Raw genomic sequence first — 27,815 nt, 5'->3', positions numbered from 1 at the left:
GAATTTTAATTGTTTAGAAAGTACTTCTACTTTGAAAGACGTTTTCATACTCGTGCTCTCGCACTCACTCATGCATTATGTGGCTAGAGTCGGAGCCCTTACCCATTTATTTATTTTTTTGGCTCCATAATTCCATTCGGTATGAACATCTGCGGTCCTTCACTCGGATTTTCAACCCTAACCACTGCACACCGCCGTCCTTCACCACCCACCGCCGCCGGAACTGCAACGACTCAGGTCTCTCTCCGTCTCTCCCTCTCTCTTTTGATCTTACTGCGGTTCTCTCTCTCTCTCACCGACCAAAAAGGTCACAAAGATTTCCTTTTCCACTTCTTTTTTCTGTTGGAATTCATGATGTGAACCGGAATGAGTCAAATTACTTTTCCCTCAAACAATCTCTTCAAATATTGTGATAAAAACTCACCGAAAAAATGAATCCTCCTCTAATAGCACTGAATAAATTAAAAGGGCGTCAATATATAAAGGTTTCTTATTCCACAACAACGAAAACACTTTCACATACACTAAGGAATTTTCCTAAAAACAAGATGTTCCACACTTCGAAAATAAGTCAGAATATACTTCTCTCTGGAGCTTTCACATCTCGCCGTAACAAACACCTCAAAGGGAAAGAAGAAAAAGAAAAATAGCATACAGGCCACAGGGAAAACACAAGGCCATATACAAAGATACACTATCTGCGTGATGTTTCCTCGTATAATACAATTGGCGATCTAACTGCCAAGAAACCGCGCAAACTTTGGCTAGGTAGCCCTGAACTACGAGTTACTTTATGCCATTCTTGCCAAATGATTTGCCCAAGGTCACCAGCACCAGTTTCGGTGATCTATATTTATGATAGGTATGCAATCCTAATCTCATGCTCCCTTTTTCTATCGATGATCCGGTCCTTCAAGTGAATTTTCCTTTCCTCCTAAAAAGTGGAGTTCCTGCTGCCATGCTCTTGAATAGGGTAAAAATTGTTCCAAGTTGGGCAGCCATGAATTTTGCGAGGCTTCAGAAACATACACTCATTTGCCAAGAAAAGCAAACCGAGACTTCTGTCGATGTACAATCCTGTCTTTCGGAGATGACGACTTGGGCACACCTGCTTGACGCATGATCTCTGTAATAAGCAATTTGAATTGTCATATTTCAGAGAAGTCTTGTGTAGTTATCATAGTTTAGCCCTTAACTAAGCCAATCATACAAGAAGCCTCCCCTAGTATAACAATAAACAAATACAAATTGCAAACTCATGTCAAGGCTCTCAGTTTGTGAAAGTGGTGCAAACATCCAGCTCACAAAACAGAGGAAAAAAAGGTGTCGTATATGTACGCTTATATCTTGAATGTCAACTGAAGAACAAAAAGGTGTGAATCAGATGATATGCTCTCGAGATCAGAACACTACACCTAGCAAAATATTAGCAACAATTAGTTCCTCCAAGTCTGGAAAAAGAAAAGAAAAGAAAATGACTTTTTTTCACCACTTACTCAAAGATTCCAGATTACTCCTAGTGTTCTCAAGAAATAAGACAGCTGATGAAAATGGGAAGAAGGGGATTGTAAGCCTTTGTATGAAATGCAGTAGGAGAATCAGGATGACGCTATTGCTGTAATACAAAACCAGGGCTCATGTGATCCAAGATTTATGAGGCAAGAAGTTAGAAGATATGAGGCTCGTATTCAACCCCCAATAAGAGAAGAAGAGGAGTGCCCATTGACATTGAGAGAGGAACAAAGAGTTGTTGTATACATTGTTGGGCCCATTTCTTAACAACTTGAGCTTTTGCGATAATTGATAACTTAACATGGTATAAGAGCTCAAGTTGCAGGAAATCTTGGGTTCAAGTCTCTGTTTGCATTATGTTTCTCCCCTTCGCATTCTTTCACAGTATGTATGGATGCTTGCATCTCCTTGTGCAAGACAGGGTTACATGTGAGGGAGGGTGTTGCATAACTTGATATACATTCTTTCCATGCTCTTGTTAAGTTATCAATTGTCCGAAAAGCTTAAGCTATTAGGTGACCTTAGAGAATAAGAAAGAGCAACTTGAAAAAGTGTGGGCTAGCATAGGAATCCAAAACTTGGAAAACACTGGGTAAAGCACAATCCACGGATATAAAAACCAACTACTTGAAATCCTATGAGCTTTGAGGGTGGCTCTCGAGGATTGTGCAAATTGAAGAGTCCTGTGGGTTCAAAAACTTAAGACATCAAGTCAAGCAAAGTATAAAACCCGCATTTCAGAAGTGTGTAGCAGTTCAGTTGCAGAACTCCAGATGCTGATTTGGCAAAACAGGAGCACTCTGTTATCTTAGACCATTCACCATTGCACCACCAAATCGAAAGAGGTTTGAAACCACTTTGTATTAAGATGTTGCACATTCTTACCATGCTTTCAAGTTTAAAACTGACTCTTCAAGCCAAAACTCAAATTCCCTGCAGCCGAGTGCAGGTCACTTAATCAGCACAGAACTATGTCTGAGACTCTGAGTGTTGCCTCGAATCCAACAAGATGGCTTGAGCATACTATTGCAGGTCTTAACAGCTAGAAGGCCCCAATAAACACCATAGAACGTATTCACAATATCCTATTAGCAGGAAAATAAAACTTGCCTCGTTTCCTCTCAAGTTCTTCATAAAGCTCTTCTTCCCATTTTCTTTGTATCTCAGAGAAGCTTGCACTGCCAGCAAAAATGGGGAAAAAAAAATCAATTACGGATTGCATAAACAAGAAAAACAGTCCATCAAAGGAAACATAACTAAAGCAAGCATCAGACATTGACTCACAAACCTTGGACTAACCAGCTCTGCTCCTTCTGGAAGAGCTTGATCACCTTGAACCCCAACATTTGATACACATTGGGAATTAGTCCCAGAGCTTGAAGTGTAGGCAGCATCAACAGCTGCAGAAAGTCTTTTGCTAGGCGACTGTTTAGGTGACCTACTTTTAGGAGGTAAGGTCAAATTATTTGTCGAGTTTTCTTTGTTTTCATTCCCCATGGTTCTTGGTGAACTAGGTGCATTCAATGAATTGTAGAACTCCTCGTAGAGGGGCGATTGCAGCTTCTTCAGATCTATGACCTAAAGCAGTTTACAGAGAAAGTGAAATAGAATAAGATTTCGAGCTAGCAGATACCATAAGGAAAATTTGGAAAAGAAAACCGATGTGGAAGTCATAATACCTTTTCATGAAGGAATGCTCTAATTTTTGACTCAGTAACTTCATCATCATCCTCAGCCACTGAGGGACCACTTGGGAACGTAAAATCTATGTCCCCATTAGAAGATGCTCCAGAAACTTCTACAGCCTTGTTAATTGTGTGGCCAGAAAATAAGTTCACTCTACTTTTCTCCAGCTCTGGACTTACATCGAACTTGCATGGCCAATCATCGTCAGGCTCAGCCATAGGATTAAAACTCTAGGTAAACAAAAACCAATCACGCACTTATCAAAACAAAAAACAATAACGCACTGGTTGTTAGATTTCCTAAGCAGGACAATATCAAACTTTTTGGAGGACATAAAGACGATATACATTACCTTGTTGATATCATCCGAAAGTAAAGCAGAATCAAACTTCATAGATGCTCCAACCACAAGATCATCCTTATCATCTATCTGACACATGTCATCATCACAACAACTTGAACCCCAAATTGGTCCTCTACCAGAGAACTTCTCAGGAGTTGAGCACCTCACACTAATATGATCATCCTTCAATGGCGTGATACCAGGTTCCATCCTAGAGTATAAAAGTATCCTCAAGAGTGAGAATCACAATAGCATGCTATACTAAACTTGAAAGCATGCAAAATAATTTACTTACGAGGGCTTAATTTTGATCTCAGGTGTTGCCATCCGTTTTCCAGAATTTGGCTGATAATTGCAGATTAATAAGATTGGGAAATAGGGAAAAAGTCAAGATAAATCTGCATAATGCAAACTAAGGAGGCTTTCTGCAGTTAAACTAACCATGACTGAGGCGCGCAACGAAGGATGTGTTTCCTTATAATCCCCAGTAACAAACGGATGCTGCAGATCAAATGTTTTGAAATTTTAGGTGGAAAAGAAAAAGCAGTGAGTTGGTGACTAAGTATTTTATCCACCATTACTATACTCCTCTACAGATAGCCAGCATTTTCACGTCAATTTATGTATATGAAATTAACATGTTAACATACCTGCAGCAGATCTAATGCAGAAAGCCTTAAGTTTGGTTCCCTGCGAGTTCATTTTTGCCATAGAAGCATTAGAGAAGGAAACAACCTTGAAAACAGTAGTGCAAACTATCCACTTGTAAATCGATATATCAGCTATTCGAACTATGGATCAAACAGCCGTAATTTACTTCCTTTCTTCAAGGGGCAAAAGAGTGAGTGCATGAGAAGAAACAAGCACAACTAGTAGGCAAGGAGAACCTACTTCTGCAAACACTTCAACAAGAAATCTTTTGCCTCAACTGAGAGATGCTCAGGGATCGGAGGGTGAGATTTAGTCGTCCCAATATGGAAGAGAGCAGCAACCTGAAAGAAACACCAAATGATTTGGCTAAGGCCTGAATAGCGCATAGAGATACTTCAGCAGAAAGCTAGTAAAAGATGGTGGCTTTAAGTACCTCCTCCTGATACTGCTGGCTCCATGGAGGTTTTCCTGTGGCCATCTCAATAACAGTACATCCAACACTCCATATATCAGCAGAACTGGAATGTTTAATTTAAAATTATGAAGTCAAAGGATCACAAAAGTAGGTAACTAATGTGGTGTATGTGTATCCTTTTAAAGGAAAACAGGGAGAGTATTTATTACATAGCAAGTCTCTTCATAAGATCCTATTCAAGTTTCAGGTACAAGGCCATCTTAAACCATTAAGATGACTTTCATAACGTATATCGTCTATGTAAATATAAAAATATGCAATCACTTCAAGAAAAAAAGTTTAAAGTTTCTACTGCTCAGCTATAAGCATAGAGTTGTGCTTGAATGTACTCACAAGCTGTGCCCTGTTTGAAGAATAACTTCAGGAGCCATCCAATAAGGAGTGCCCTTCATTGACTTGGCACCAGTTATAGTGGCCTGCAGCAACATGCATACTCAGGAATGCATCATTGTGACATGATGTCACCTTGGAACGAAAGTTACAGAAACCACTAGAAAGGAAAATAAAAGTTGCAAATGATGGAAAAAGTGCTCTTACCAATTCGACAACTTTCTTTGAGGCACCGAAGTCAGCAAGTTTTATGCATCCCTTGTTGTCAACAAGAATGTTGGCCCCCTGAAAGAAGCATGACCCTAAAATCAAACCAGCTAAATGGATACAAACATGTAAATATTTCTATGCGGAGAGAGGGAGATTAATACAGCGTCTTATTCTTTAAGAACCATTTTGCAAGAAGGTGAAGGTACCTTTATGTCCCTGTGCATTATCCCATTCTCGTGAAGGTATTCCAATCCCAACAGCAATTGTTTCGTATACATTCTTATAACCTGTTAAGAATGCAGATTCAAAGTGAAATTTCAAAAACCATACACCCAGATTGAAATTGCACTTCAAAAAGTAAGGTTATCAAAGTTCCAAGGCTATTTCATGCGTGTTCTCGCACCTACTTGGCAAACAGCTTCCAAAAGAAACTTCACTATACCAGACAGAAAATATGAAGTTCAATGAGAGCATATCTTGGTCTCCCAAGATAGGGCTAATTCATGTACATTCTTATAACCAGTTTATTAGCAAAAACATTTCGAGAGAAACTTTGTAACAGAAAACAGAAATTTGATAATTTGAATGAGTGGCAGTCACTTACAGATTCAGGGAATGAACCAAACTTTCCCAGAAGTGATGAGATGGATCCACCAGGAACAAATTCCAACAAAATATTTAGTGATTCCTCCTCTCTAGCTGTCCCCAAGTATCTCTAGGAGAAAAAAGAAAAGAAAAGTGCAGTTACACAACCACCACAAGACAAAAAGAACAGTCAAAGAACAACGTTCAGAAAGCACCATTTGAGTAAGATTTCACATGCAATACTTACAACAATGTTTGGATGCGAAAGATTCTTAAGGAGCTTGACTTCTTCTTCGAGCTCTCTAATGTGGGCCTATTAAGCAAATTTGTTATCAATAAACAATGCAATCCAATAAAGTTACGACAAACTAATTTTTCCTAATGAACCGAAGCAAAATGCTTTGATCCTCAAAATACGAAAATGTCTGTTAAGTCCTAGAGCCCCTGGAGTATAAGTTTGGCAATCAGTCCAACAAATACAGAATTGAGTTGCAGTTTTATTTTCTCAATTTAGATTTATCTAGGTTCTAGCCTAGATATTGTAAAACGTCCTTTCTCTCTTCACTTTTGAAATCCCTCTGGGACTCCAGTGCCCTTGCTAAGCAAGCAAAGGTTTAAACAAGCCCAAGATACAAAGTTAAAAGAAGAAAGCTACAAGGGTACAACTTCTGAATCTATGGAGCTTGGATGAAGGTTTTGGAAAAATCAGGATTTTAGTTGGACACATCATTGCGTCTTGTTTGTCAGACTAATTGGGCATGTTGATTCAGTTTATTGCATACCATGGATTGAGGAACTAGTATTCTAGTGTTGAATTGCAGTATATTAACTACTAGATTGACAATTTGGTAATTGTACTACCAAATCAACCCATTTTATAAATGGTAAATTTCACTTCCAATTGCATAATACAAATGAAGTGGTTCCACTACTCAATATTTGACCTGACTGATTTGAGCTGCAAACTAAACAAAGCAACCGAATTTCACATCAACAGATCTGGTCCCTAACCTGTGCTTTATCTTTTGAAGCATTCGATGCAATTGAAACCTGCACAATCAAACAAAAAAGAAATAAAAATATTAAAAACACACAAGAACCACAAAGCATTTCAAATCAACACAGTAACCACAAAAGCATTTCAAAACAACTCGAGAAACATGTGACATTTCAAGTTTAACCTGGGCTTGCCCATTTTACACACGAACCGATATTATCTCCGTCATGCGTCCTGTGTTCACCCAAACCCATCTCTCTCTCTCTCTCTCTCTCTCTCTCTCTCTCTCTCTCTCTCTCTCTCTCGCCCTTGTTAGTAAAGACTGTTCACTTTGGGTCCGTAGATCCAACCCTTTCTCTCTGCACACAGTCCCTAATAAGTTTTCTCTCAGAATTATTACTCTCATTTCTCTCTCTATCTATCTACTCATTACCCCAAAAACCTCCCTCAAAATCAAAAACCCAAACCAAACAAAACATAAAAAATGGTAATATATGAAAGAAAAAGTAACACAAAAGCATACAAATTGAAGCATTGGATGCAATTGAAACCTGCACAATCAAACGCAAGAGATATAAAAACAACTGAAAATCACTACAACCACAAAAGCATTTCAAATCAACCCAAGAAACAGAAGAAACATATGGCATTTCAAAATTAGGAAGGAAAAAAAAGTTAACACAAAAGCGTGCAAATTGACCTGTTTTACGGCAAGTAGCTCTCCGGAATCCAGGTTCATTCCCATATAAACCCTCCCAAACGCGCCGCACCCGATCAATTCACCTCTCCTCCACCGGATCGTCGGCGCATCCTCGTCTCTCCTACTTCTACTCTCGTCGTCAGCTTTCGCAGGCGGTGGCAGCGCCGGGAGATGAGGCTTCGAGAAGAGTCCGATTCTCGAGTTTCGAATGCTCGAACCGACCTTCTCGACGAATCCTCCGAAGCCGCCGCCGAAATTGTCGTCGACGGCGGAGGGCTTGAAGACCAGGGATCGACGGACTGAGCCGATGAATTCTTGCATTGTTGGGGTTTGGTGTGGAGAGTGGAGAGTCGAGTGTGATCGGGGGCTTTGGTTTCTGACGGGGAGAATCTAGGGTTCGAGTAGTTGCAGTTCGTGTGACAGTGGGGAGAGAGAGAGAGATTTGAAGGAGGGAAAAGGGTACAGGGCTCCTTTTCAAAAATTAAAAAATCGGCAAAAATAGTTACTCCATTTTTTATTTTTCTGCTTAAATGAGTCACTATAAAAATGAAAAAATGAGCAAATGTAACGCACAGACGGATGTATATGGCCCGGAGCCCGGACCATTTGCAATGTTTTAAAATTCTAAAATTCGTTAGGCGCTAATTGGACAGTCGGTAACTTTCGAGCAATTAATCGATATATGCTTAGTCATCGTTGATCCGATCTAATCGGATAAACTTCATTAACAATTAATCATCTATTAATTTCGTATTTTAAAAAACTGACCTATGTCACATCAAATTTTTCATTAATTTCAATCACCAAAACATCTGAACATCAGTAACATATTTAGAGAAAATTGCATAGCAAAGAATTCACCAATATATTGACCACAAAAAAAAAAAGAATTTATCAATATTTTCTACCACTTTATAAGATATTTTTGCTAATAAAACATCAAAATGATTATTCCTTTGTCTCACTTTAAATGTTTTTTATGAAAATTCATGCATTTTCAAATTCCAAAATATATATTTATACATATATATTTTTTATTTTTTACACCAAGGGAACATTTAAAGTAAAACGGAGAAAGTATATATTTTATTTTCTTCTTTGCATTTTCTACCATTATCTCTCTAAACAAACTCCGGGAATAAAGTCCCATTCTAGAACTCATTCTTAAAAAATAAGTACTTATTTCACATTTTCAAACTCAAAAATAATATAAATGAAAAATGATTTTTTGATTTTTTTGCATTGTTCAAAAGATCTCAATGAGATCTATCAAATCAGATCCATATTATTAGAAAAATTATTTACGTAGACACATTATTTTTTAGCTTGAAATTGCCTTATTAAAAAATAAGTACTTATAATGGGTTCCGAAATAGGGCATAACTACTAAGGGGGTGTTCCAGTTTTTAAAAAAAAAAGAACTTTTAAAAATAAAAGTAATTTCAAGCTCAAAAATCATGTAATTACATAAATAATTTTTCTACCAATGTAAATCTTATTTAATAGTTCTCTATACAAAATTTTAAATGATAAAAAAAATTAAAAAATTATTTTTTATTTTCGTTATATTTAAATTTGAAATTAACTTCTTCAAGAAAACAGAACGGGGCGTAATTTCTCTCAAATACCGAAACGTCGGAGAGTAATAGAGAGAGAAAATCAGAAGCGGAGAGAGGGAAGCCCATCATTAGCTTACGATTGCGAATCCCAATACGATCTACTCTTTAAATTCAATGAAACCCCTCGAATTCCAATCACTTCAAAATCTTCAACTTAATGCCCCAATCCAAAGCTATGTGTAGTTTCATTTCGTGTAAATAGAATTTCAGCAGAGGGTAATGGGTTTTGATCTGGCTCCGCTGTCGGAGGCTACTTCGGGAGCCATTGGAGCACTTGTGAGCACAACCGTACTTTACCCGTTGGATACGTGCAAGACTAAGTACCAAGCCGAAGTTCGAGCTCACAATCAGCAAAAGTACAGGTATTCCTTCACCTCTCCCTCTCTCTCTTTCTCTCTCTTTGAGTTTTGAATTTGATGCGATTGAGTTGTTTTGGATGTGGGTTGTGGGTTATCCGCCCAATTATCAATTAGGGTTCGTTCAAAAGGTGTTATCTTGATTCTACTACACGCCTTGATTCTTGTGCAACTTGTGTTATGCAAGAGATGGAAAGAGGAAAATCTTGAATTGAGTTAATCTGTAATGAAATTCGGGGAGAATAAGTTATTTCCGGATGAGGTTTCCGCCACCCATTTGTGGGACCTACCACGTGTTCATTGCGGTGATGTGAACCGTTCATCTCATAGAGAGTCTACAGAATAGTGTATTCCAGCAAAAAATCAGCTAAATCAGACATCATCGATAGGTATATAAAAAATTGAATTTTGGTTTATATAACGGACGACTTGGATTCTGTCAATAGTTTTTAAGTGAAAATATCCATGGTTTCCGCCTCCTCCGGACATTATTTATTCTCAAATTTGGTGCATTGAGTCTCTTGAACATTCTGATAAAGGAATTCCACACACCATGTTTGGGAAATGGGACAACTATTTTGTTTCATAAAACTTTTTGTCTTTCTGAAGGAGAATTTGGAGTAAAGAATCGTCCCTGAGATAGTTAACTAATTCAGCTGCTTTTCCAATGCAGGAACATTTCTGATGTGTTTTGGGAAGCAATTTCTAACAATCAAGTTCTCTCACTGTACCAGGGCCTTGGGACAAAGAACCTGCAGTCCTTTATAAATCAGTTTATATACTTCTATGGATATAGCTTCTTTAAGAAGCTATATTTAAAGAAAAGTGGATCAAAATCTATTGACACCAAAGCTAACTTGATTCTTGCCGCCGCCGCTGGGGCTTTTACTGTTGTCGTGACCCAGGTGAGGTCATATTGTGGTTTGTTATTTTGTTGCTTGATAGTAGTCGTTTTTCCCTTGTAAATTACAGTCGATGTAAATCCATGTGCTGATTGTCTGATCAAAGTACAATTTACCAATGGATGTAGGCTGAAATATATAGCTCTTATCTGATCCTTCTGTGGAGAGTAAATTTCTATTTGCTTTTCTGAAAACTGTGAATCATAACAAAAGCAATAATGATGAAATTTGTTTGCAGACTTGGAGTTAATTGTGAGTTCTATTAATAACTTGAAATAGATATTTAAAATCTATTTATAATTGCAAAGATCTAGTATCATCAAACTTTTTTGATGAAGTAAGCATTCTTTTTCCTTTTATTCTGGAGTCATTACCATATTTCTTCTTTTTTCCTCACCAAATCAGACTTGGGGTTTCTGTTTTTATTCTTGTCTGTTGTTAAAGCATCCAACTCAAAACCAATTGGTAATGAGTGAAGAGGCCGCCCAGGCTTAGATACTAGTTTTGGAGGTTATAATTAACCAATGTGGGACAAGCTCTAGCATTCGTATGGTTTTCTGTTCTGTTATGACATGCTAATTCTGATTTTGTGATCCAGCCTTTGGATACAGCATCATCGAGGATGCAAACAAGTGAATTTGGAAAATCCAAAGGACTCTGGAAAAGCCTTTCAGAGGGCACTTGGAGTGACGCATTCAGTGCTCTAGACATCTCTCTTCTTCTGACTGCAAATCCATCTATCCAGGTACTTGATTGTGCTTTCTCTAAAGGGAAAACATATCCAATGTTGGGTTAAAAAGTTAAAATTTTGACGGTTGGAATTGAATGGTCATTGACTCATTGGATATATTTGTGGGATATTTTGTACTAGTAGCCCTTTGGATCTAGATATCCAATGGGATTACATATTCAGTCACTATTGTGCCTCAAACAAACAGGCTCAAAATATTTTGGATGGACATCGGGATAATTTCATGTTCACACTATGACATTGACTTTACGTTGAATAGGGGTTATAAGTGTTAGACTTGTCCCACATCGCTCATCTAAGCCACCCAAGCTTGGTTAATAAATTCTAGAGGTTACTCCACCTATAGCCAATTGGTTTTAGGTTGGAACCCTCCAAGAAATCTAACATGGTATCAGAGCTAGGTCTTGGGCGGCTTCACCTCGCGTGGGAAAGTCTCTGTCATCTCTGTCGCCCGAGTCAGTCAGTCAGTCAGCTCCTGGTCTGTCACCTCCACGTGCATCCGAGCTGCACGTGAGGGGGAGTGTTAGACTTGTCCCACATCGCTCATCTAAGCCACCCAAGCTTGGTTAATAAATTCTAGAGGTTACTCCACCTATAGCCAATTGGTTTTAGGTTGGAACCCTCCAAGAAATCTAATAATAAGAAGGTAATTGGCTCAATCCTGACCATTTTCCATAAGAAAGTCTTCGTCGCCTCTGCAATTTCTCACTGTATGTTTTGCAGTACACTGTATTTGATCAGCTGAAACAAAGACTACTGAAGGGTAAGCGAAGCAAGAAGAATGATACAGAATTGTCCTCGGAATCTCTTTCTGCCTTTTCTGCATTCTTGCTGGGTGCAGTTTCAAAGTGTGTCGCAACTTGTTTAACATATCCAGCTATCAGGTGGGTTTTCCAATTCAGTCACTGTCTGTCAACTCTCTTATTCTTCCATCTGCATTTCATGATTTACATGTAGAGGGTGTCGGAAACCTCGGTAAGTCATTGTGTATTGTGGTGGTCGTATGAAAAATTGGCAGATATCTATCACCAACTTGGAGGGAGCATATTCTTTTGTTTTTTGGAAGTTATGTCGCGCTATTTTCATTACCCAAAGTTCCCCTAAGCCCCATTTCCCAAAAACATGGTTCATTTTTTTGTTTATCTCGACGCTTCTCAAACACTTTACTTTTGAGTTAGTTGTTTCAGCTTTGAATACTTTATTGCTTATCAATCTCCTCTCCACTGCATTAATTTTGATTGTGCACAATTACGGGTCTGGTTTATGAGATTTTCACCCTTGTGTCTTTGGGTGCAAAAATACGCTCTTTTTCTTGGTGTTTTGTCCCTTAAACGTTGACAAACTCTGGAAACGAAATGCGGACAGGTGTAAGGTGATGATTCAAGCTGCTGAATCCGATGAAGATGGAACAAGGATAGCTCAACCCAAGTCCCGAAAGTCAATATCGGATGCTATCCTCATGATTTGGGAAAGGGAAGGGCCGCTTGGTTTCTTTAAAGGGTTACAGTCTCAGATTTTGAAGACGGTGCTAAGCTCGGCATTGCTCTTGATGGTGAAGGAGAAGATTACAAAAACCACATGGGTTCTAATGCTTGCACTCCAAAGGTTTCTGTTAATAGCCAGGCCCCGATTGAAGAGTGCTTAAACGGGCGTCAATTAGGAGTTCTATGCAAGGATCCCTTTGAAATATTGAAGGGAAAAAAACCCCATTAAAAATTGCACCTAATTGTAAACTGGGTTTTCTAGCAATAAATGGTGGACAATGTGGGGTTGTAATTGGATTTTTTAGATGAGTTGTAGAGTAGAGATGTATTGGGTTTCCCTCTGTTTCCAATTTTGTGAAATAGTACCATAGCTTAGACCTCTGTTGGCCTTTGCAAAAGTTTCTCAATAGTTTCATTGCCTCTTACCTTAAGACCGTGTTTGGTCCAACGGTTTCTGGGGGAATGAGAAAGATGAAAGGAAAAGAGGAAGTGGAATTCATGACAGTGAAGGGGTTTATTGGTAATTCAGTATAATGCAAAGGAGTTTTTCTTTGTATCATAGTTTTTCTAATCATTCCTTAATTCTTGATTTTCCAGGTGAAGAAAAATGAAGAGAAAAATGTAAAAAATTGGAAGAGTTTCGAATAGAATTGACCTCCAACTACTCTGTTCCCAAAATTGGAAAAATAAAGGGATAGAAGTAGACCATAGAAAGGCATACATACTGTCTGCTAATTTTGTCTAGTTCATGTGACTCCATGGCCTGTGTTTCTCGGGGGATAACTATCCCCAGACCCAAGTCACCATACTAACATATTCCTCAACTAGCAATTCAATTATGCTACATACCAAATCTGACCAATCCAAAGTAAAGATTGAGAGTTCGCTCGAAACTAGGCAACCTTTTAGGGCCAAGCCGCAAGACAAAAATCTCTGGTGAATCTCTTAGTCATGACATGGATGTCCTGCCTTTGACCAGATCGGAGAGGGGAATAGAAAAGGTGCGCGTAAGCTGATTAAGACACTCCTAAACCCGGCAAACACCCTTGACCCTGGCATGGACGTCTTACCTTTGACCGGATCGAAGAGAGAAATAGTCTAAGGTGCGTGTAAGCTGGCCCGAACAACTCTGACCGTTTGGGGAAAAAAAAAAAAAAAACTATGCCAAATGGAGTAACATACACCTCAAGTTCTGGTAGCAAGTACAAACCAGTGTGAGGGCTTTGCTGTAAATGCATACTTTTGGAAGGGTCACATGGAAACAAAACAAAATTGGTGGATGCAATTGAGTTTGGATAACAGAGATAAAATCATCCAATAGTGCATCCCGTTATTTGGAATAAGGAAACTCTGCTTCTCAGCTCCCCTGCTTTCGTTCATAAAAACAGGGGAACCATTTGTATACACCAAATTCCCAAATTTCTCCTTGGGTTTTGGAGAGAATGGCGGTATCCACCGACGGCCGGATTGTGTTATCAGCAGCCGGGAAATTGAGCGGCACCACCGGATCGTCTGGGAGGGATTGGAGGCTCTTGAAGTTCTGCAATGGAGAGTTAATGGGAAAGCAGCTGAAATGGCAAGGAAGTCTCAATATGGGTATTAAGAAAGGAAGTGTTAGGACCATTGTGTGCACATCTCTCACTGCTAATGTTGCTGCCGCCGGTGAGGCTAAGGTCATCTCTCTCTCTCTCTCTCTCTCTCTCTCTCTCTCTCTCTCTCTCTCTCTCTCTCTCTCTCTCTCTCTCTCTCAGTGGTTGGTGGTATGATTGATCACACAATAATAAGATCATGTGCATTAAGCTTTTTTTATTATCAAGAAACTGTTTTTGGTTTTAGGCCTATAATGGCAAAATCCTAAATTTGAATAAGAAACAAGGAACATGAATTCCTCATTGATACTGAGAAACCCTGAATGGAAACAAAAGGGTATATGAATTTCGAAATCAAAATCGTAACAGAAACATACCAAAACAAGTGACACGAAAAGTGAAAATTGTTGGAAAAAGTTATTGGTAAAAGAAAAACTTCTAAAAGATGTATGTTGAGGGTCTAAACTAAGAGTTTCGGCCATAATCCTTATGATCCAATTGCTTGCTGCCCTTTTTTCTATGGCAATTTTCTGCTACTTCTTACAGATTAAAGCTAAGTACATAATTGTCATAGAAAATGTACCACATTTGAAGCCATTGTGCCTCTCATGGTTTTCTCAGTAAGTATATGATTATCATGCAATATGTGTTTGAATTCCCCTGCAGTTGAGGGACTTAGAGATGGAGAAAAGGGATCCGAGAACGGTGGTGGCGATTATACTGGGAGGAGGAGCCGGTACTCGTCTTTTCCCTCTCACTAAACGCCGTGCCAAACCTGCTGTAGGTCTTCTCTTCCAATACCTCTTTCCTATGAAAAAATAACTCAGTACTCTTGGCATGCCCCTGCTCTTTTTGATTTCTTTGTCACGCATTGATGTTGGATGTACCACCAAATGTATAGGTCTCCAACTACTTAACCAGAAAAAGAAAAAAAAAAAACTTTTGCTCCAACTGCTGATGCCAATTTCATTAATCCACAAAGATTGTGCTCTTTTTTGTGTGTGTGCTTGTGATGCCTATTCTGTGTGTTTTTTAAGGTACCCATCGGAGGATCATACAGGCTGATTGATGTCCCCATGAGCAACTGCATCAACAGTGGGATCAACAAAGTCTACATTCTCACTCAGTTCAACTCTGCATCCCTCAACCGGCACATCGCACGTGCTTACAATCTTGGAGGTGGTGCTTCCTTTGGAGATGGCTATGTCGAGGTATATTTCAAGTTAAGATGATCAGTACCCAGAATTGGGACACGCAAAAGGAAGTTCTCTATAACAAAAACAGATCAATTTGTGCTACAAATTGCATGTTGTTGTGTGCCAATTCGGTACCTATGTATTTCCTTTATCCATTGGTGTCCATGTTATTATTGTGAAACGTAAGTGGCCCAATTTTTTTTTGAAGGCTCAGGTTGAATATCATACTTAGGCTTACTACATTTGGTCGGTGACAGTTTGAACTGTTGGCATAATATGTTTTTTCGGAATTTTTGGTGTACTTTTTGGCGATTCGCTATGTGGCCTAATGGTTGAGCCACCTTGCCTCCACCTGAAAAAGAGTACATTTTTAAGGAAAGGATATTTTCAAAATCTCAAAAAATGATCTGGCTAAGAGAAAGGAAAAGTTATGAAAACGATAAGTGTTCTATGTTTTAGAATAGTTTCTGGAAACCATCTGAAAAAATGATTCTGCAAACAGCAACAAATGGTTTGAGGTGATGAGTTATGTGGCCTAATGGTTGAGCCACATCTGCGTCGACCAGAAAAGGAGTCCATTTGAAGAAAACGTCGAAAGGGTGTTTTCAGAATCTCAAGAATACAATTTTGGCTAAGAAAGGGATAAGTTATGAAAATGGTTAATGTTTATGTTTAGAGTAGTTTCTGAAAAGTTTCTAGGAAAATGATTTTGGAAACAGAAACAAGTAAGGACTTAATTGCTTGCTCCTCTTTTTCTTATGATAGGTTCTAGCAGCCACTCAGACTCCGGGTGAGTCAGGCAAAAAGTGGTTCCAAGGTACAGCAGATGCTGTGAGGCAGTTCCATTGGCTCTTTGAGGTATGAGTAGTGCTACAGGCACATATGATTCAAAACTGTCTGATGCTCGGATCTGTGTCTACACATCTGTGTCCTAAGCATTTCAGTTGAGATGTTTATGCGTCACATGTAGCTACATTGGCCAAGTGTTTAGAGTTTTTGTTTAGAAAAAAAATGAGTATGCCTAAACAAACTTGCAATCCTATAGGATGCAAGAAGTAAAGATATTGACGACGTGCTCATTTTATCTGGGGATCACTTGTATAGAATGGACTACATGGACCTTGTTCAAGTAAGCCACTGCATTTTATTTTCCCCCCTTCTTTTTACAAGGTTTTTATCTCTTGACATTCTTCACGCATGCAAACCCCAATCCATGACACTAAAACTTCTGTTGTTCATTCCAGAATCATCGTCAAAGTGGTGCTGATATCACTATTTCTTCTTTGCCTATGGATGACAGGTAAACTTTACAGTTTTCTCTCCTTGGTTTAAGGTAATCATATATCGACTAGCCTAATATATGATGTTTAGCCTCCATTTGATGGCTGAGCCATGTTTGATATTGGTCTCGTGGGGGATTAATTTGAAGTTTTCATATGGAAGAAGAAGTGATACATTAAAGGCTTGTAGCACAAATTGTATTTAACTCTCGGTTCTGCTAAATGAGAATGCCGAAAGCATCATAATAGAGTTTCCATATTGTCAATTCTTTTGATCTTATTTAAGCTGTATTTGCCCCTTAAGTGAGAACAGAAGTTCTGCAAGGAAGTTGATACAAACTCCTTGTATCCTTTTTGAAGAAAAGGAGTTTGTGCTAGTCAGTATGCCACAACTTATGGTTATAGATCGTGTCCCTTAGATAGCTTGAACAAGCTGATTATTCAGGAGCAAGTTAAGAGAGATTTTTAGATTGCAGTTACAAATTATGAACTTTCAGCTTTAAGCAGCAAAAAACAAGTGCAAGCCCATTGTTTACCACTCATTTTCTACTAGTAAGATTGTGAGGTTACACTAACATTGCTAAATTACCTCCTAACACGACTGCATTTTACTAATCAGTTCTGATGTTTATATTTTGAGTCTTTCCCATATTTCCCTTTTAGCCGCGCTTCAGATTTTGGTTTGATGAAGATAGACAGTAAGGGAAGGATCATGTCATTCAGTGAAAAGCCCAAAGGAAATGATTTGAAAGCAATGGTAATATTCAAACTTATGGTAATATTTCTCTTTTGTAGACTTCGGACTTACAATATTGTGTACTTTAGGCAGTAGACACAACAGTTTTGGGGCTCAAAAGAGAAGAGGCCGAAAAGAAACCATACATTGCTTCCATGGGAGTCTATGTCTTCAAGAAGGAGATTCTTCTGAATCTTTTAAGGTACTTTTCAGCTGAAGTTACCTCATAAAGCACCAAAAATTGTAAAATGAAATTGCAAATTTAAAACGTAAATGTTGTGGTTACCTCAAGCGTCAAAATTTTGGGAATGAACTTCACAGTTTAGAGGTTCTGACTTCTGAAATCAAGCCTGCACAAAGCACATGTACTTTCTTCTGATGCATTGTAATAAGAAGAGTGAAAAAGTTGCTTTCACCAAATCTAACTCCAAAAGTTGAGAAATTTTTTAAGGTCAATTAAGGATGAAGACAAGACTATGAAAATCAACTCATTGGTAAGGAAGAATACAGAATGAAGAGAGAAAATAACAACAGTTGGTCACGCTATGAAAGAAATTAATTCCAAGACATGTGAAAGTTGAGGAAATTTCAGTGATTTTGTATTCTTGTTGATTCAGATGGCGCTTCCCCACTGCAAATGATTTCGGGTCAGAGATAATTCCTGCCTCTGCCAAAGAGTACGTCATAAAGGTCGGCAACAAGTCTTTTCCAACTGGTCTCTTCTGGTATCCCTTCAAAAAAATTTGGTCTTGGATGCTGTGACATAGTTTGTAATCCCAATAGACAAAAATACACGTTCACGGGCATGTCCATATTGGCCAACAATCTAACAGTGTCCAATGTAATGTTGCAGGCTTATTTGTTCAATGATTACTGGGAAGATATTGGAACAATTAGATCCTTTTTCGAAGCAAACCTTGCTCTTACTGCTCATGTAAGCACCAAAACACACACATTTCTAATCCACAAGCATTTTGGTGGCATAGAAAGTAAGTCCCACGATTCACCGAATTCCGTCTGTTTGATAAGTTCCTAACATTTCCTTTTGCCTTTTCAGCCCCCCAAATTTAGCTTCTATAATGCAACTAAGCCAATGTACACATCAAGAAGAAATTTACCCCCGACAAAGATTGACAATAGCAAGGTCAGTGATTCTTAATATCTCAAGTTTGTGTGGAAGTTTTCGATTGTGAAAGGTTTTATAGTTATCTTTGTGCATAGGCATAATGTTGGTTATAGCCTTCTGTTGTTGTTTGAGCAGTCTATTGGCACTTGATATTCTTTCAGGACATCAAATGCTGCTTTATCTCTATTGCTGTTAAAATATCTATGCATTGTGATATACGGCATTTTTACAAAGGGAGTGCGAGCGAAAAAATTTAGAACAATATACGAGTATCATCGTGTCTGTTGGAGTGTGTCTCAATTTTGTTCTTGTTCTTTCTGTGTTCGAACCAGCGGTGTTATTCATTTTTCGAGAACTAACATTCTTAGATTCGAAAATATTGTTGCAGATTGTTGACTCAATCGTATCACATGGTAGTTTCTTAACCAATTGCTTCATAGAGCATAGTGTTGTTGGCATCCGATCCCGGATAAACTCCAATGTGCACTTAAAGGTTCGTTCACGATCCATGCATTACTCTATTCCTGATCCAGAATATTTATGTACTAAAACTCTGCAATCCTATTTTAAAACAATGACAGAAACAACAATTCTGAAACAGGTAATTCAACTTTCATTATCGAGATTTTGTAATTTCCTTGTCTCTAATAATGGCAGGACACAGTGATGCTTGGTGCTGACAACTATGAAACTGATGCTGAAATTGCATCACTGCTAGCTGAGGGAAGAGTTCCTATTGGAATAGGAGAAAATACCAAAATCAAGTACGGCCAAACAAATAAATAGAAAATAAAGCATCTCCATTATTTTCACAGTAACAAATCATCTTCTCTACCTCTTCCGGCCTCTGATGGGCCTTTTCATGATGTTATGCAGAGACTGCATTATCGACAAGAACGCTAGAATTGGCAAGAATGTTGTTATAGCAAACTCGGAGGTATGTTTCTTCACGTATTTTGTTTCGAAAGATCAAGATGATGGAGATTCGTGGATGATTAGTTGTTTAGAAGTCCAATTACCAGACTTTACCAAGTATGGACACTCCTTAAGGCTGTGTTAGGATCTTCGATGCTCTGTTAAACATTTCAGGGAAAGAAAAAATCATAGAGAGAACACAGAAATCTTTCAGTTTCTTCACCACAATAAATTTTTTTTTTATTTTCTTGTTCCTCCGTAAATTCATTGAGGTTTAATTTAAGGCCATTGAAACAGTCACTCTTCCTTTGGTTGCCAAGAAGATGGGGAAGGAAACATGCAAAACACAAAATCAATACTTTAACTTGATGGTTGAACACATGTTTTGGTAATTGTATTTCGAAAAATGTGGGGAGCGGCCTAAGGGGGTGGCGATTGAAGGAGAGAGTGAAAAACTTGTTTCAAAAACAAGTAAAACAAGATTTTGTCTCCTGAGATTTCGAAATGTTAGAAATGAGTTACTCCAGTTTTGTTGGGACCATTGTCAAGCCTGTTGTTTTCTCCGGTTTCCAAATGCTTCGGAAACGAAAACATCACCAAACAGCGAACTATCATTGTTTCGTTGGCGAATTCGCAGGGCATACAAGAGGCTGATAGATCATCAGAAGGGTTCTACATCCGTTCGGGCATCACGGTCATACTGAAAAACTCGACAATCGTCGATGGATTGGTGATATGATATGTGCGTATACATCTATACATCAATATATAGACCTCATTTCCTCTTCTTTTTGGCATGATTGGGAAAGAAATATGGACAGTATAGCATTGTCTGTCAATCCCAGCAGCTGTGAAGAGCTTGAAAAACTATCCAAGGAAGTGTACTAAATATGCTTAGTATCCCTTACTGTTTCTCTTTAATGCAATTTTCCATGAAGGCACCTCGTGGTGCTGAACTTCATGTCAGCGATCCATTCATGTTCGAGCACAGATACCCGAGGTGGGACTCGTTCAAGCAGACCGACCACTCAGCAGTGTCAGCCAAACATCAATGGATATAATTGCCTGAAAAATCAATGGCTCAGAATTATTACTATTACGTCTTTATTACACCAAATGTGAATCTAAACCACATTTTGAATTTTTCTTCCCACTTTTATTTGCACTTTTTTTAGCACCTTTTTATTTTTTTTTCTTTTCCCTTTCGTGGAATTTTTTTTTGCTGAACTTATCTGTTACAGTATTATTATTCAGCTTATTGAGAAACTTTTATGTATACCCGAGATACCAAGGAAATTGGTATCCCCTCCGGTCCATTTTTTATTTTTCGGCCATTTTTTGATCACATTTTGATGATCGGCTCCATTCATTTTGTAGAGTTTGGTGAGAACCTTATTCATACTAAAAATTGTGTTCATCGAACTTTAGTAGGTGCATGATCGGCACACGTGAAATTTGAAGAAAATCAAAACTGGGTCCAAAAAATACTGAATTGGATCCCAATTTTTTTTTTTTTTGTGATTTTCACGTGTGTCGATTATAAATCAAATAAAGTCCGATGAACACGATTTTTTGTATGAATAAGGTTCTCACCAAATTCTATAAAATGAAAGGAGCTGATCATCAAAATGTGATCAAAAAATAGCTGAAAAAATGAAAAATGGACCGGAGAAAATACCATTTCCCTTGGTATCCCCGGTATACATAAAAGTTTCTCTTGCTTTGAGTATTTCCTTATTTATTGATGCAGTTTCAAGTCAAAGATGAAAGGCCGGCGGCCCGGCTAAATTACTCCGATCAAATAAAGTCCAAGTCAAGCTAATTCAAGTAATCCGAAACACACAAAAAAACTTTATTTATTTTAGAAGCGATTTGAAACAATTATTTAATTAATCACTGAAAATTACGTTTGAGTAGTTTATTACTCTCGATGATGTGAGATTAAAGTATGTGAAAAGGACCATTTTTTTTTTTGGGTGCAACGGAAATTAAAAAAAGGACCAACTATGTGGGCACCAAGTCGTTCGGACATCCGGCAGAATTAATCTATGTGCGCACAAAGTCGTTCGGACATCCGGCTATCTTAAAAAAATAACTACATTCTTTTCTACCAAACAATAAAAGAAAACCTCGCGGTATGACATAAACAAAATTCTTAATTTAGCATTCACTTTGTGAAGTTTTAATCTGAAATTCATACTTTATCTTCTTTTTGTCCTCTTTTTCTATTAAGATTTTCACATGTGGGAATCCAAAATGTGATGTAAAACGAAACCCATCATGATCTCATTTGACGATCTAAATTCTTCATTTTCTAAGCCTTGACGTTTTTATCGTCCATGAAAAAATTAAATTGATCAAACAACGTCAAAAACTTGAAAGAATCATATTTTTTAGAAGAAAAATTAAAACAATATACTATTTTCTTTAGCTGTATGCATATGCCCGATTAGTTTTTTTTTTTCTCTCTTAATGTAAACACATCGATAATACAGGTGTCTTTTAGATCGTTACTTGAGACTTTAGTAAACTCTATTTTTTTTTTTGAGAAAAGGTAAGAGAGCAATTTCACCTATTTAGTAAACTCTATTTATCTCGTATGAAAAATCACACAATGAACATCACATAAAATTTCCTTCCTAGTGTCTTGACACACTTATCAAGTACTCTCTACAAATATAGCATACACCACGAAAAGATGTGCAAATTTTTTTTTCCATAACTTTTTAGAATTTTAGTTGCATCAAATTAAAAGTCTCAATTAATCTTTAAATTGGTGTAACAAATTTTTAAAAGTTATGAAAGGTATTACTTTATTCAAGAAATTACTCATCTCTCTTTCTCTCTTTTTTTTTTATATATATAACAGAATGTCCGGACTAGCTTGAAATTACCCGTCCTTTAGTAATGTCCTAATTTTGTGGGACTACAATTTTGAAAGATAGAATTAACTGGGTAATTATACTGTTGTCTTAACGTGTCACTTTCCCTTTAATCAAAATTAAAAAATGCCAATTTTCCAATAAAAAGTCCCTTTTAAAATGAACAAGAAAATGCATGACAAAATTTTCTTAGGAAAATGATATTGGCACTCCAAAAATTGATGCAGACACTCCAAAAAATAAAGAAAAGTAGTTTTGGAGTTACACCGATTTGGAGTGCCTGTATCAATTTTGGGAGTGTCAATATCATTTTCTTTTTTTAAATTTTTTTTTTTTGTCATTATGACATAATAATATTTCCTTCGAGAGAGTTGATTGATTCAATACAGTATTTCAATTCTACCAAGCACCGACCGTATAGATAGCGGAATTTTCCTGCGTTTTCTGCACCCCCTTCCTTCCCTCTCTTCTTCCCCCACAATTCCTCTCTCTCTCCCCACATCTCTTCACTCCTCAATACTGTATAAACATGTCCGATTTCATCTCATCACTCCAAAATCCTCCGATCATTCTCCCCACATCGTCTTCTTCTGCTGCTGCTGCATTTGATGGTGATGATTTCGAAGATTCGTGCAGTATATGCCTCGAGCCTTTCATCTCTGACGATCCTCCCACTGTATGTTCCTCTTTTATGCTCACAACCTTATTAGATTCATACATACATACATACATACATATTCCTCTGCGCGTTAAGCTTTTGCATTTTGATGTTTGGTAAGGTGGACTGTACATTTTGGTAAATTTGGACTTTTTCTCCGCTCAATTTCGTAGACTTTGTCGCCGGTGACTATTGTGGAGTTTGTTGGTATTGACGGGGATTTTGAGTGATCTCGGATTTTCAATTTGTGCCTTTTACATCGTTGGTTTGGATTACAACTTGCAATCAGTGGCGGATTTGTGTCAAGCAGGTGCCCGAATCAGTTGTATCTTCATATTGATAATAATATTCTATAAGTACGTATCACTACTCGTGAGGTCCGAAGAAGAGATGTGCGCAACCACCATTTAATTTTATTCGTGTAACCTAAAGATTATTGATAACTTGAAATTTTGGAGATTTTTACCCCCCACATATAGAAATTTTATTCAGGGGCTAATCTGCTGGCGCAACTAAGGCTATTGATGGATTAGCCCAAGATTTACAAGTATTTTGCCGTAGCAGAGAGAAGAATTTTCTGATATTTTATTCTTGTGTGCTTGCCACATCATGTCCTCCTCTGTCATGGAAGCATGTCCTCCTCCGTCGTGGAAGTTGGAACTGCGGCAAGATACTTGTAAATCTTGGGCTAATCCATCTATAGCTTTCGTTGCGCCAACATAATCCCATAGAAATTTTCTTAATTAAACTAAAAATTAGTATAGTATGCGAGAGTATTTGGAGTTGTGCACGGGCCTGAGTCCCCCCTTGGAACCGCCCCTGCTTGCAATAACCCCTTTTTCCCGTCGGTTTAATACTAGAAGTTAATTTACGGTCTGTAAGATTAGAAATAAATTTATGTTGAAGAGTGAAAATGAGCATTTTTGGTTAAAATGGAAAGTTTTATGAGAATCGTGCAAGAAAATATTTATAGGTGCTAACTTACTCTTATCATACAATATGTACGGAACATGATAAGAAAGTAAAAATCATGGGCATAATGGGAAGTGTCATAAGAGGGGGGTGAATTTCACAATAAAACAAAATTCCCTTGTGTTTTGAGCAGGAAAGTGAAAGGCTGAAAGCTATGTAACCGTGCTTAAATGGGTTGTACAAGAAAATTTACTATCTAGCAGTTTCCACTATTTTCATGGTAATGAAACACCAAAAAGTTTCATTTTGTTTTTGTATTTCTTGCATTTTCTATCATTTTCACTCTAATCAAATGGAACCATAGTGATATAGTGTGCGATATTGCGATCATCTACTGCATTGAAGATCACTTATTTTCCCTTTCAATTTTTATTTTTGATGACTCTTTTGTAATGCTTTTATGATCATATTAGTGGCATGAAGAATTTGAATTCTATGCTCCAAAGCACTTGACATATATAATTAAGCGGATGAATTCCATCGGTCAATGATGAGTTTATCGCACTTATTTTTAAATATGCATATCGATTGATTGGTCGTCAAATTGTGATTTCTGGTGTATTCATTACATCTGAGAACAACTGCATTTTGTAGAGTTGTGTAGGCCCAAGGAAGTATTAACCTTTTGAGGTTCCTTTGTTTTCACAGGTCACCACTTGCAGACACGAGTATCATCTCCAGTGTATTCTTGAATGGTAGACCAATATTCCAGTGCTCGCACTCGACACCCACGTGCTCAATACTTGCTTCTTACTTATATATTGTGTTTGCTTTCTCCTAAAGGAACTTGTTTCTCTTCAGGTCACAAAGAAGCAAAGAGTGCCCCATATGTTGGCAGCTTCTTGTCTTGAAGGACCCTGCCAGGTAGATAATAATGGTGTGGAAAGAAACCAACACTGACTTGAGTTAACAGATGATTTGTGTTGCTTGACTCATGGACTTTTTATAATGTCACAGAGGTGGAATCAATCTCACAAAGTAATTACTGACTATGGACTGTCTCTCTTCTGTTATTTTGCCTTTTAGCCAAGGGCTTTTGGCTGCAGTGGAAAAGGAGAGGAATTTGAGGTCAAGGCGGAATGCTCGCATTATCCACGAGGATTATGAAATCAATCATGTGAGTTTTGTGGTTGGGAATGTATTTATCTTTGAATTTCTGTTCCATCACATGCTGATATAAAATACTGCCTCTCAGGATAATTCTTATTCAGATGAGTCAGAGTTTGAGGAGCGTATTATGCGAGATTTTGCTGCTGCTGCTCACAGAGCTCGTCATATTGGCAGAAGGGGAAGGCATAGATCTTTTGCTGTTGCTCCTTCACAGGTTCTATCCGATGTACAGCATATACCCACTACATCATCAGAAGAACCCCGAAGTTCCAATTATGAGTTTTCAGAGGGCGATTCGCCAACTTTTAGCACACCTACTATCATCCGTGCTCAAACCCCATCATCTGTGGTTCCCAACATTGTACATACGGGACCAAGCTCTGCTAGTAACAGACATGGTTTTTTTAAGCTCAGGTACCCTTCGAAACTGTTAAGCGTTGTATTTTGATACATTCATGAGTTATGTTGATAACAAAGTAGTTTCTGGATGTTAAACCTGAGTGGTGGAGTTTGCTGCTACTATTACTAGGAATTTCGTTGCAACTATACAAGTATACATACCTTGCTTCTGTTTCTCCATACTGTTCTTTCTCATGCATAATTCAACGCCTTACAACATGGTTATTATTTGGGGTTGTTTGCAGCCCGTTGCCACCAGAAAGTCCACAGAGACCAAGCTCATCTGAATTACTTGCTTTCTCAGAGTCTATTAAATCTAAATTTTCAGCTGCTTCTGCCAGGTACTCGTTTTTCTAGTTTGGGTTTCTGATGATTACTTGCTTCAGCTCTTTGATGATTGGTTCTTCTGCAACAGGTATAAGGAATCATTCTCAAAATTTACCCGAGTAGTTAAAGAAAAGCAACTTGCACACAATATCACAGTCAAAGATCTGGGAAGAGAAGTTCAACGCGAGATGAATGCAAGTATTGCTGGTGTTGCACGTATGATTGAACGCCTTGATCTTAACTCAAAACATACTGGAGTTTCTGTTCCTTTATCCAGTTCCCCAGGAGGGACCTCAAACTTATCTTACAAAGGAAAAGACACGCAAGAGTGTGAAATTACTGAGTCTCCGAATGAAATTGTTGGGAAAAATGTGCGTGGTATGAGTTCAGTTGAATCCTCTTGTGTGAAGAGCATCATCCCAGGCCAGTCGGAAGCTTCTCTTGTTCAGGTTTGTCAAAGTTACTCTTAAAACCATCTCCTGAACAAATCATTTTTCTGGAGTTCTGTTACTATGCCATCAGCTTTGTATAGGTGCTGATTCACTCATTGTTTCAGGCTAACCCTGTACTTTTCTTGTGTACAACTATTTTTGAATGCTCCATCACGGGGAATGCCTATTTAGTGCAAAAGATTTGAGCACTCTCCATATACAATAGCTTCCGTTCTTGCTTTTGCATGTTTATGGGATGAGCCATACATGTCAGGAACAGAATCACGTTTGTTGAATCAGTTTTATTCATCATGTCACATCAGTCATTTTGATCAGCTGATTTTTTTGTGAGAACTTTTGGTGCAAAGATTTGAATGCAGTGGCTTGCTTGTTTTAATAGTTATGATCGAGAAGGCATTAGTGTACTTGATTCTCTGCTGGGCTTTGAGAGTTTTTGAGTACGTATGCTAGGTAAAACACTGTGATGTGTGTGTGTGTGAGAGAGTACTTTTGTCTTTACGAGCCAAGGTTCTAAGGTAATCTCTAACACTCGGCTAAGGAAGTTAGAAAAATGATAATGACGCTCATAGTATAAGAGAGTTGATGTCATGAAATTCATACAGATTCATACAGTTGAAACTAATCAAAAGCTTAAAAACAGAAGAAAAAGAAAGGTGAGGAACAAGACACATTCTAAATAGATTGAAAGGACTTAAAAAGTTCTATACCAAAGACTTGAAAGGATTCTGTTTCCATGATATATCCAAGTATTAGGTTTCTTTCTTGAGTTGAATTTAGATGTGTTACTTTTAACTTGGCTAATCCTTCATTGTTTCGCCTTGCAGACTGGAAATTGATGATGTTGAAACCAGTGCTCAACCATGGCTTCTATAGTCCACTCCCGCCGAAAAAGGCATTTATGCTGGTGTCTACCCTTCCGAGTCAGTCCATTGCTGGTGTCTACCCTTCCCAGTCAGTCCATTTCGCAAGTGACGTATGAGTCTATGACTATGAACCAATACACTGTAAGTATAAGGGATGATTGGTTCGCGTCCTGCAATACTTATACATTCACAATTCGAACCTTTTAGTAAATTATTGTTGTAAGAGAGTGTTCCATGTAAGAGCATTGAAATTTGTTACTCTGCATGGTTTTAAATATCGGCCATTACATATCTTTTCATCTGTTACGTAATGTATTTTGAATTTTTGATAACGCTTTATTTCGAATGACACCGATCCTATTACGTATCTCAATTTTGCGATTTAGGATCCTGCTTTGATGGCACATTCTGCTTCTGTCCTTTAACTGACAGCGAGGGTATAACATCTCAATCCAGTAGAGTTGTTACGTTAAGATCACAGTCGTGGATCAGCAGTAGAACCCATGAGCAGAACATGAAATAGCATACGTACAAGCACATCCTCATATTATTATACAGAAACACCACCATGTATTCATTTCTTAAGTGCTAAAAGCTATCATGTTCTCTGTTTAAGTTCAGTGGCATTGGCCGCAACACTACAGTAGGACATATATTCTTCATCGTTAAAACTTTGTCGCCCTTCCCATCACGCTCTCACGATCTTGTC

The 27,815-nt window shown here is 38.0% G+C and overlaps 4 protein-coding genes across 6 annotated transcripts; 3 read left to right on the top strand and 1 right to left on the bottom strand.

Moving 5' to 3' along the window:
* Nucleotides 1-457: 457 nt before the first annotated feature.
* On the bottom strand, nucleotides 458-7,983 carry LOC131309959 (mitogen-activated protein kinase kinase kinase NPK1-like). Its single transcript, XM_058336690.1, has 17 exons — nucleotides 7,490-7,983; nucleotides 6,804-6,842; nucleotides 6,040-6,105; nucleotides 5,812-5,922; nucleotides 5,414-5,494; nucleotides 5,205-5,282; nucleotides 5,001-5,083; nucleotides 4,626-4,710; nucleotides 4,433-4,533; nucleotides 4,192-4,231; nucleotides 3,983-4,042; nucleotides 3,837-3,886; nucleotides 3,551-3,752; nucleotides 3,192-3,428; nucleotides 2,801-3,090; nucleotides 2,623-2,690; nucleotides 458-1,126 (listed from the first exon to the last, which is right to left on the bottom strand). Exons 1-17 carry the CDS (start codon nucleotides 7,808-7,810, stop codon nucleotides 1,032-1,034), a joined length of 2,007 nt encoding a protein of 668 aa, XP_058192673.1. The 5' UTR covers nucleotides 7,811-7,983; the 3' UTR covers nucleotides 458-1,031.
* A 1,106-nt stretch (nucleotides 7,984-9,089) lies between these two features.
* On the top strand, nucleotides 9,090-13,157 carry LOC131309952 (peroxisomal adenine nucleotide carrier 1-like). Its single transcript, XM_058336680.1, has 5 exons — nucleotides 9,090-9,470; nucleotides 10,138-10,369; nucleotides 10,965-11,111; nucleotides 11,841-12,001; nucleotides 12,483-13,157. The coding sequence occupies exons 1-5, from the start codon at nucleotides 9,328-9,330 to the stop codon at nucleotides 12,760-12,762; spliced, it is 963 nt and encodes a 320-aa protein (XP_058192663.1). The 5' UTR covers nucleotides 9,090-9,327; the 3' UTR covers nucleotides 12,763-13,157.
* Nucleotides 13,158-13,867: 710 nt separating this feature from the next.
* On the top strand, nucleotides 13,868-20,628 carry LOC131309939 (glucose-1-phosphate adenylyltransferase large subunit 3, chloroplastic/amyloplastic). Of its 2 annotated transcripts, XM_058336670.1 has the most exons (15): nucleotides 13,871-14,274; nucleotides 14,857-14,970; nucleotides 15,228-15,401; nucleotides 16,152-16,244; nucleotides 16,432-16,515; nucleotides 16,631-16,686; nucleotides 17,330-17,423; nucleotides 17,492-17,604; nucleotides 18,020-18,092; nucleotides 18,256-18,336; nucleotides 18,460-18,546; nucleotides 18,917-19,021; nucleotides 19,186-19,292; nucleotides 19,405-19,465; nucleotides 20,081-20,628. In XM_058336670.1, exons 1-15 carry the CDS (start codon nucleotides 14,044-14,046, stop codon nucleotides 20,180-20,182), a joined length of 1,575 nt encoding a protein of 524 aa, XP_058192653.1. In that variant the 5' UTR covers nucleotides 13,871-14,043; the 3' UTR covers nucleotides 20,183-20,628. The 2 variants fall into 2 exon arrangements, with proteins under 2 accessions (XP_058192648.1, XP_058192653.1); XM_058336665.1 differs by having other exon boundaries at nucleotides 13,868-14,274; nucleotides 19,405-20,628.
* Nucleotides 20,629-22,707: 2,079 nt separating this feature from the next.
* On the top strand, nucleotides 22,708-27,438 carry LOC131309928 (E3 ubiquitin-protein ligase RHF1A-like). 2 transcript variants are annotated; one of them, XM_058336645.1, is made up of 8 exons: nucleotides 22,708-23,001; nucleotides 24,604-24,650; nucleotides 24,757-24,819; nucleotides 24,982-25,072; nucleotides 25,151-25,479; nucleotides 25,710-25,805; nucleotides 25,880-26,240; nucleotides 27,068-27,438. In XM_058336645.1, the coding sequence occupies exons 1-8, from the start codon at nucleotides 22,855-22,857 to the stop codon at nucleotides 27,077-27,079; spliced, it is 1,146 nt and encodes a 381-aa protein (XP_058192628.1). In that variant the 5' UTR covers nucleotides 22,708-22,854; the 3' UTR covers nucleotides 27,080-27,438. The 2 variants fall into 2 exon arrangements, with proteins under 2 accessions (XP_058192628.1, XP_058192637.1); XM_058336654.1 differs by lacking the exons at nucleotides 22,708-23,001; nucleotides 24,604-24,650 and having other exon boundaries at nucleotides 24,781-24,819; nucleotides 24,913-25,072.
* Nucleotides 27,439-27,815: the final 377 nt, after the last annotated feature.

Source organism: Rhododendron vialii, chromosome 2a (genome assembly GCF_030253575.1).
Source record: "Rhododendron vialii isolate Sample 1 chromosome 2a, ASM3025357v1".
Taxonomy (NCBI): Eukaryota; Viridiplantae; Streptophyta; class Magnoliopsida; order Ericales; family Ericaceae; genus Rhododendron; species Rhododendron vialii.
The sequence above is the reverse complement of the archived record's forward strand: the minus strand, read 5'-3'. Positions and strand labels throughout refer to the sequence as shown.

Excerpts from the sequence above, each read along its gene's own strand:
- LOC131309959 (XM_058336690.1), bottom strand. The coding sequence starts at position 7,810 with ATGCAAGAATTCATCGGCTCAGTCCGTCGATCCCTGGTCTTCAAGCCC. Across the intron at positions 5,084-5,204 it reads CAAAGAAAGTTGTCGAATTG|GCCACTATAACTGGTGCCAA; the intron begins GTAAGAGCACTT and ends ATGTTGCTGCAG. Across the intron at positions 4,711-5,000 it reads CTTCAAACAGGGCACAGCTT|TTCTGCTGATATATGGAGTG; the intron begins GTGAGTACATTC and ends TAAACATTCCAG.
- LOC131309928 (XM_058336645.1), top strand. The coding sequence starts at position 22,855 with ATGTCCGATTTCATCTCATCACTCCAAAATCCTCCGATCATTCTCCCC. Across the intron at positions 23,002-24,603 it reads TCTCTGACGATCCTCCCACT|GTCACCACTTGCAGACACGA; the intron begins GTATGTTCCTCT and ends TTGTTTTCACAG. Across the intron at positions 25,806-25,879 it reads TTTTCAGCTGCTTCTGCCAG|GTATAAGGAATCATTCTCAA; the intron begins GTACTCGTTTTT and ends CTTCTGCAACAG.
- LOC131309939 (XM_058336665.1), top strand. The coding sequence starts at position 14,044 with ATGGCGGTATCCACCGACGGCCGGATTGTGTTATCAGCAGCCGGGAAA. Across the intron at positions 18,093-18,255 it reads CCAAAGAGTACGTCATAAAG|GCTTATTTGTTCAATGATTA; the intron begins GTCGGCAACAAG and ends GTAATGTTGCAG. Across the intron at positions 19,293-19,404 it reads GGAGAAAATACCAAAATCAA|AGACTGCATTATCGACAAGA; the intron begins GTACGGCCAAAC and ends GATGTTATGCAG.
- LOC131309952 (XM_058336680.1), top strand. The coding sequence starts at position 9,328 with ATGGGTTTTGATCTGGCTCCGCTGTCGGAGGCTACTTCGGGAGCCATT. Across the intron at positions 11,112-11,840 it reads CTGCAAATCCATCTATCCAG|TACACTGTATTTGATCAGCT; the intron begins GTACTTGATTGT and ends TATGTTTTGCAG. Across the intron at positions 12,002-12,482 it reads TTAACATATCCAGCTATCAG|GTGTAAGGTGATGATTCAAG; the intron begins GTGGGTTTTCCA and ends AAATGCGGACAG.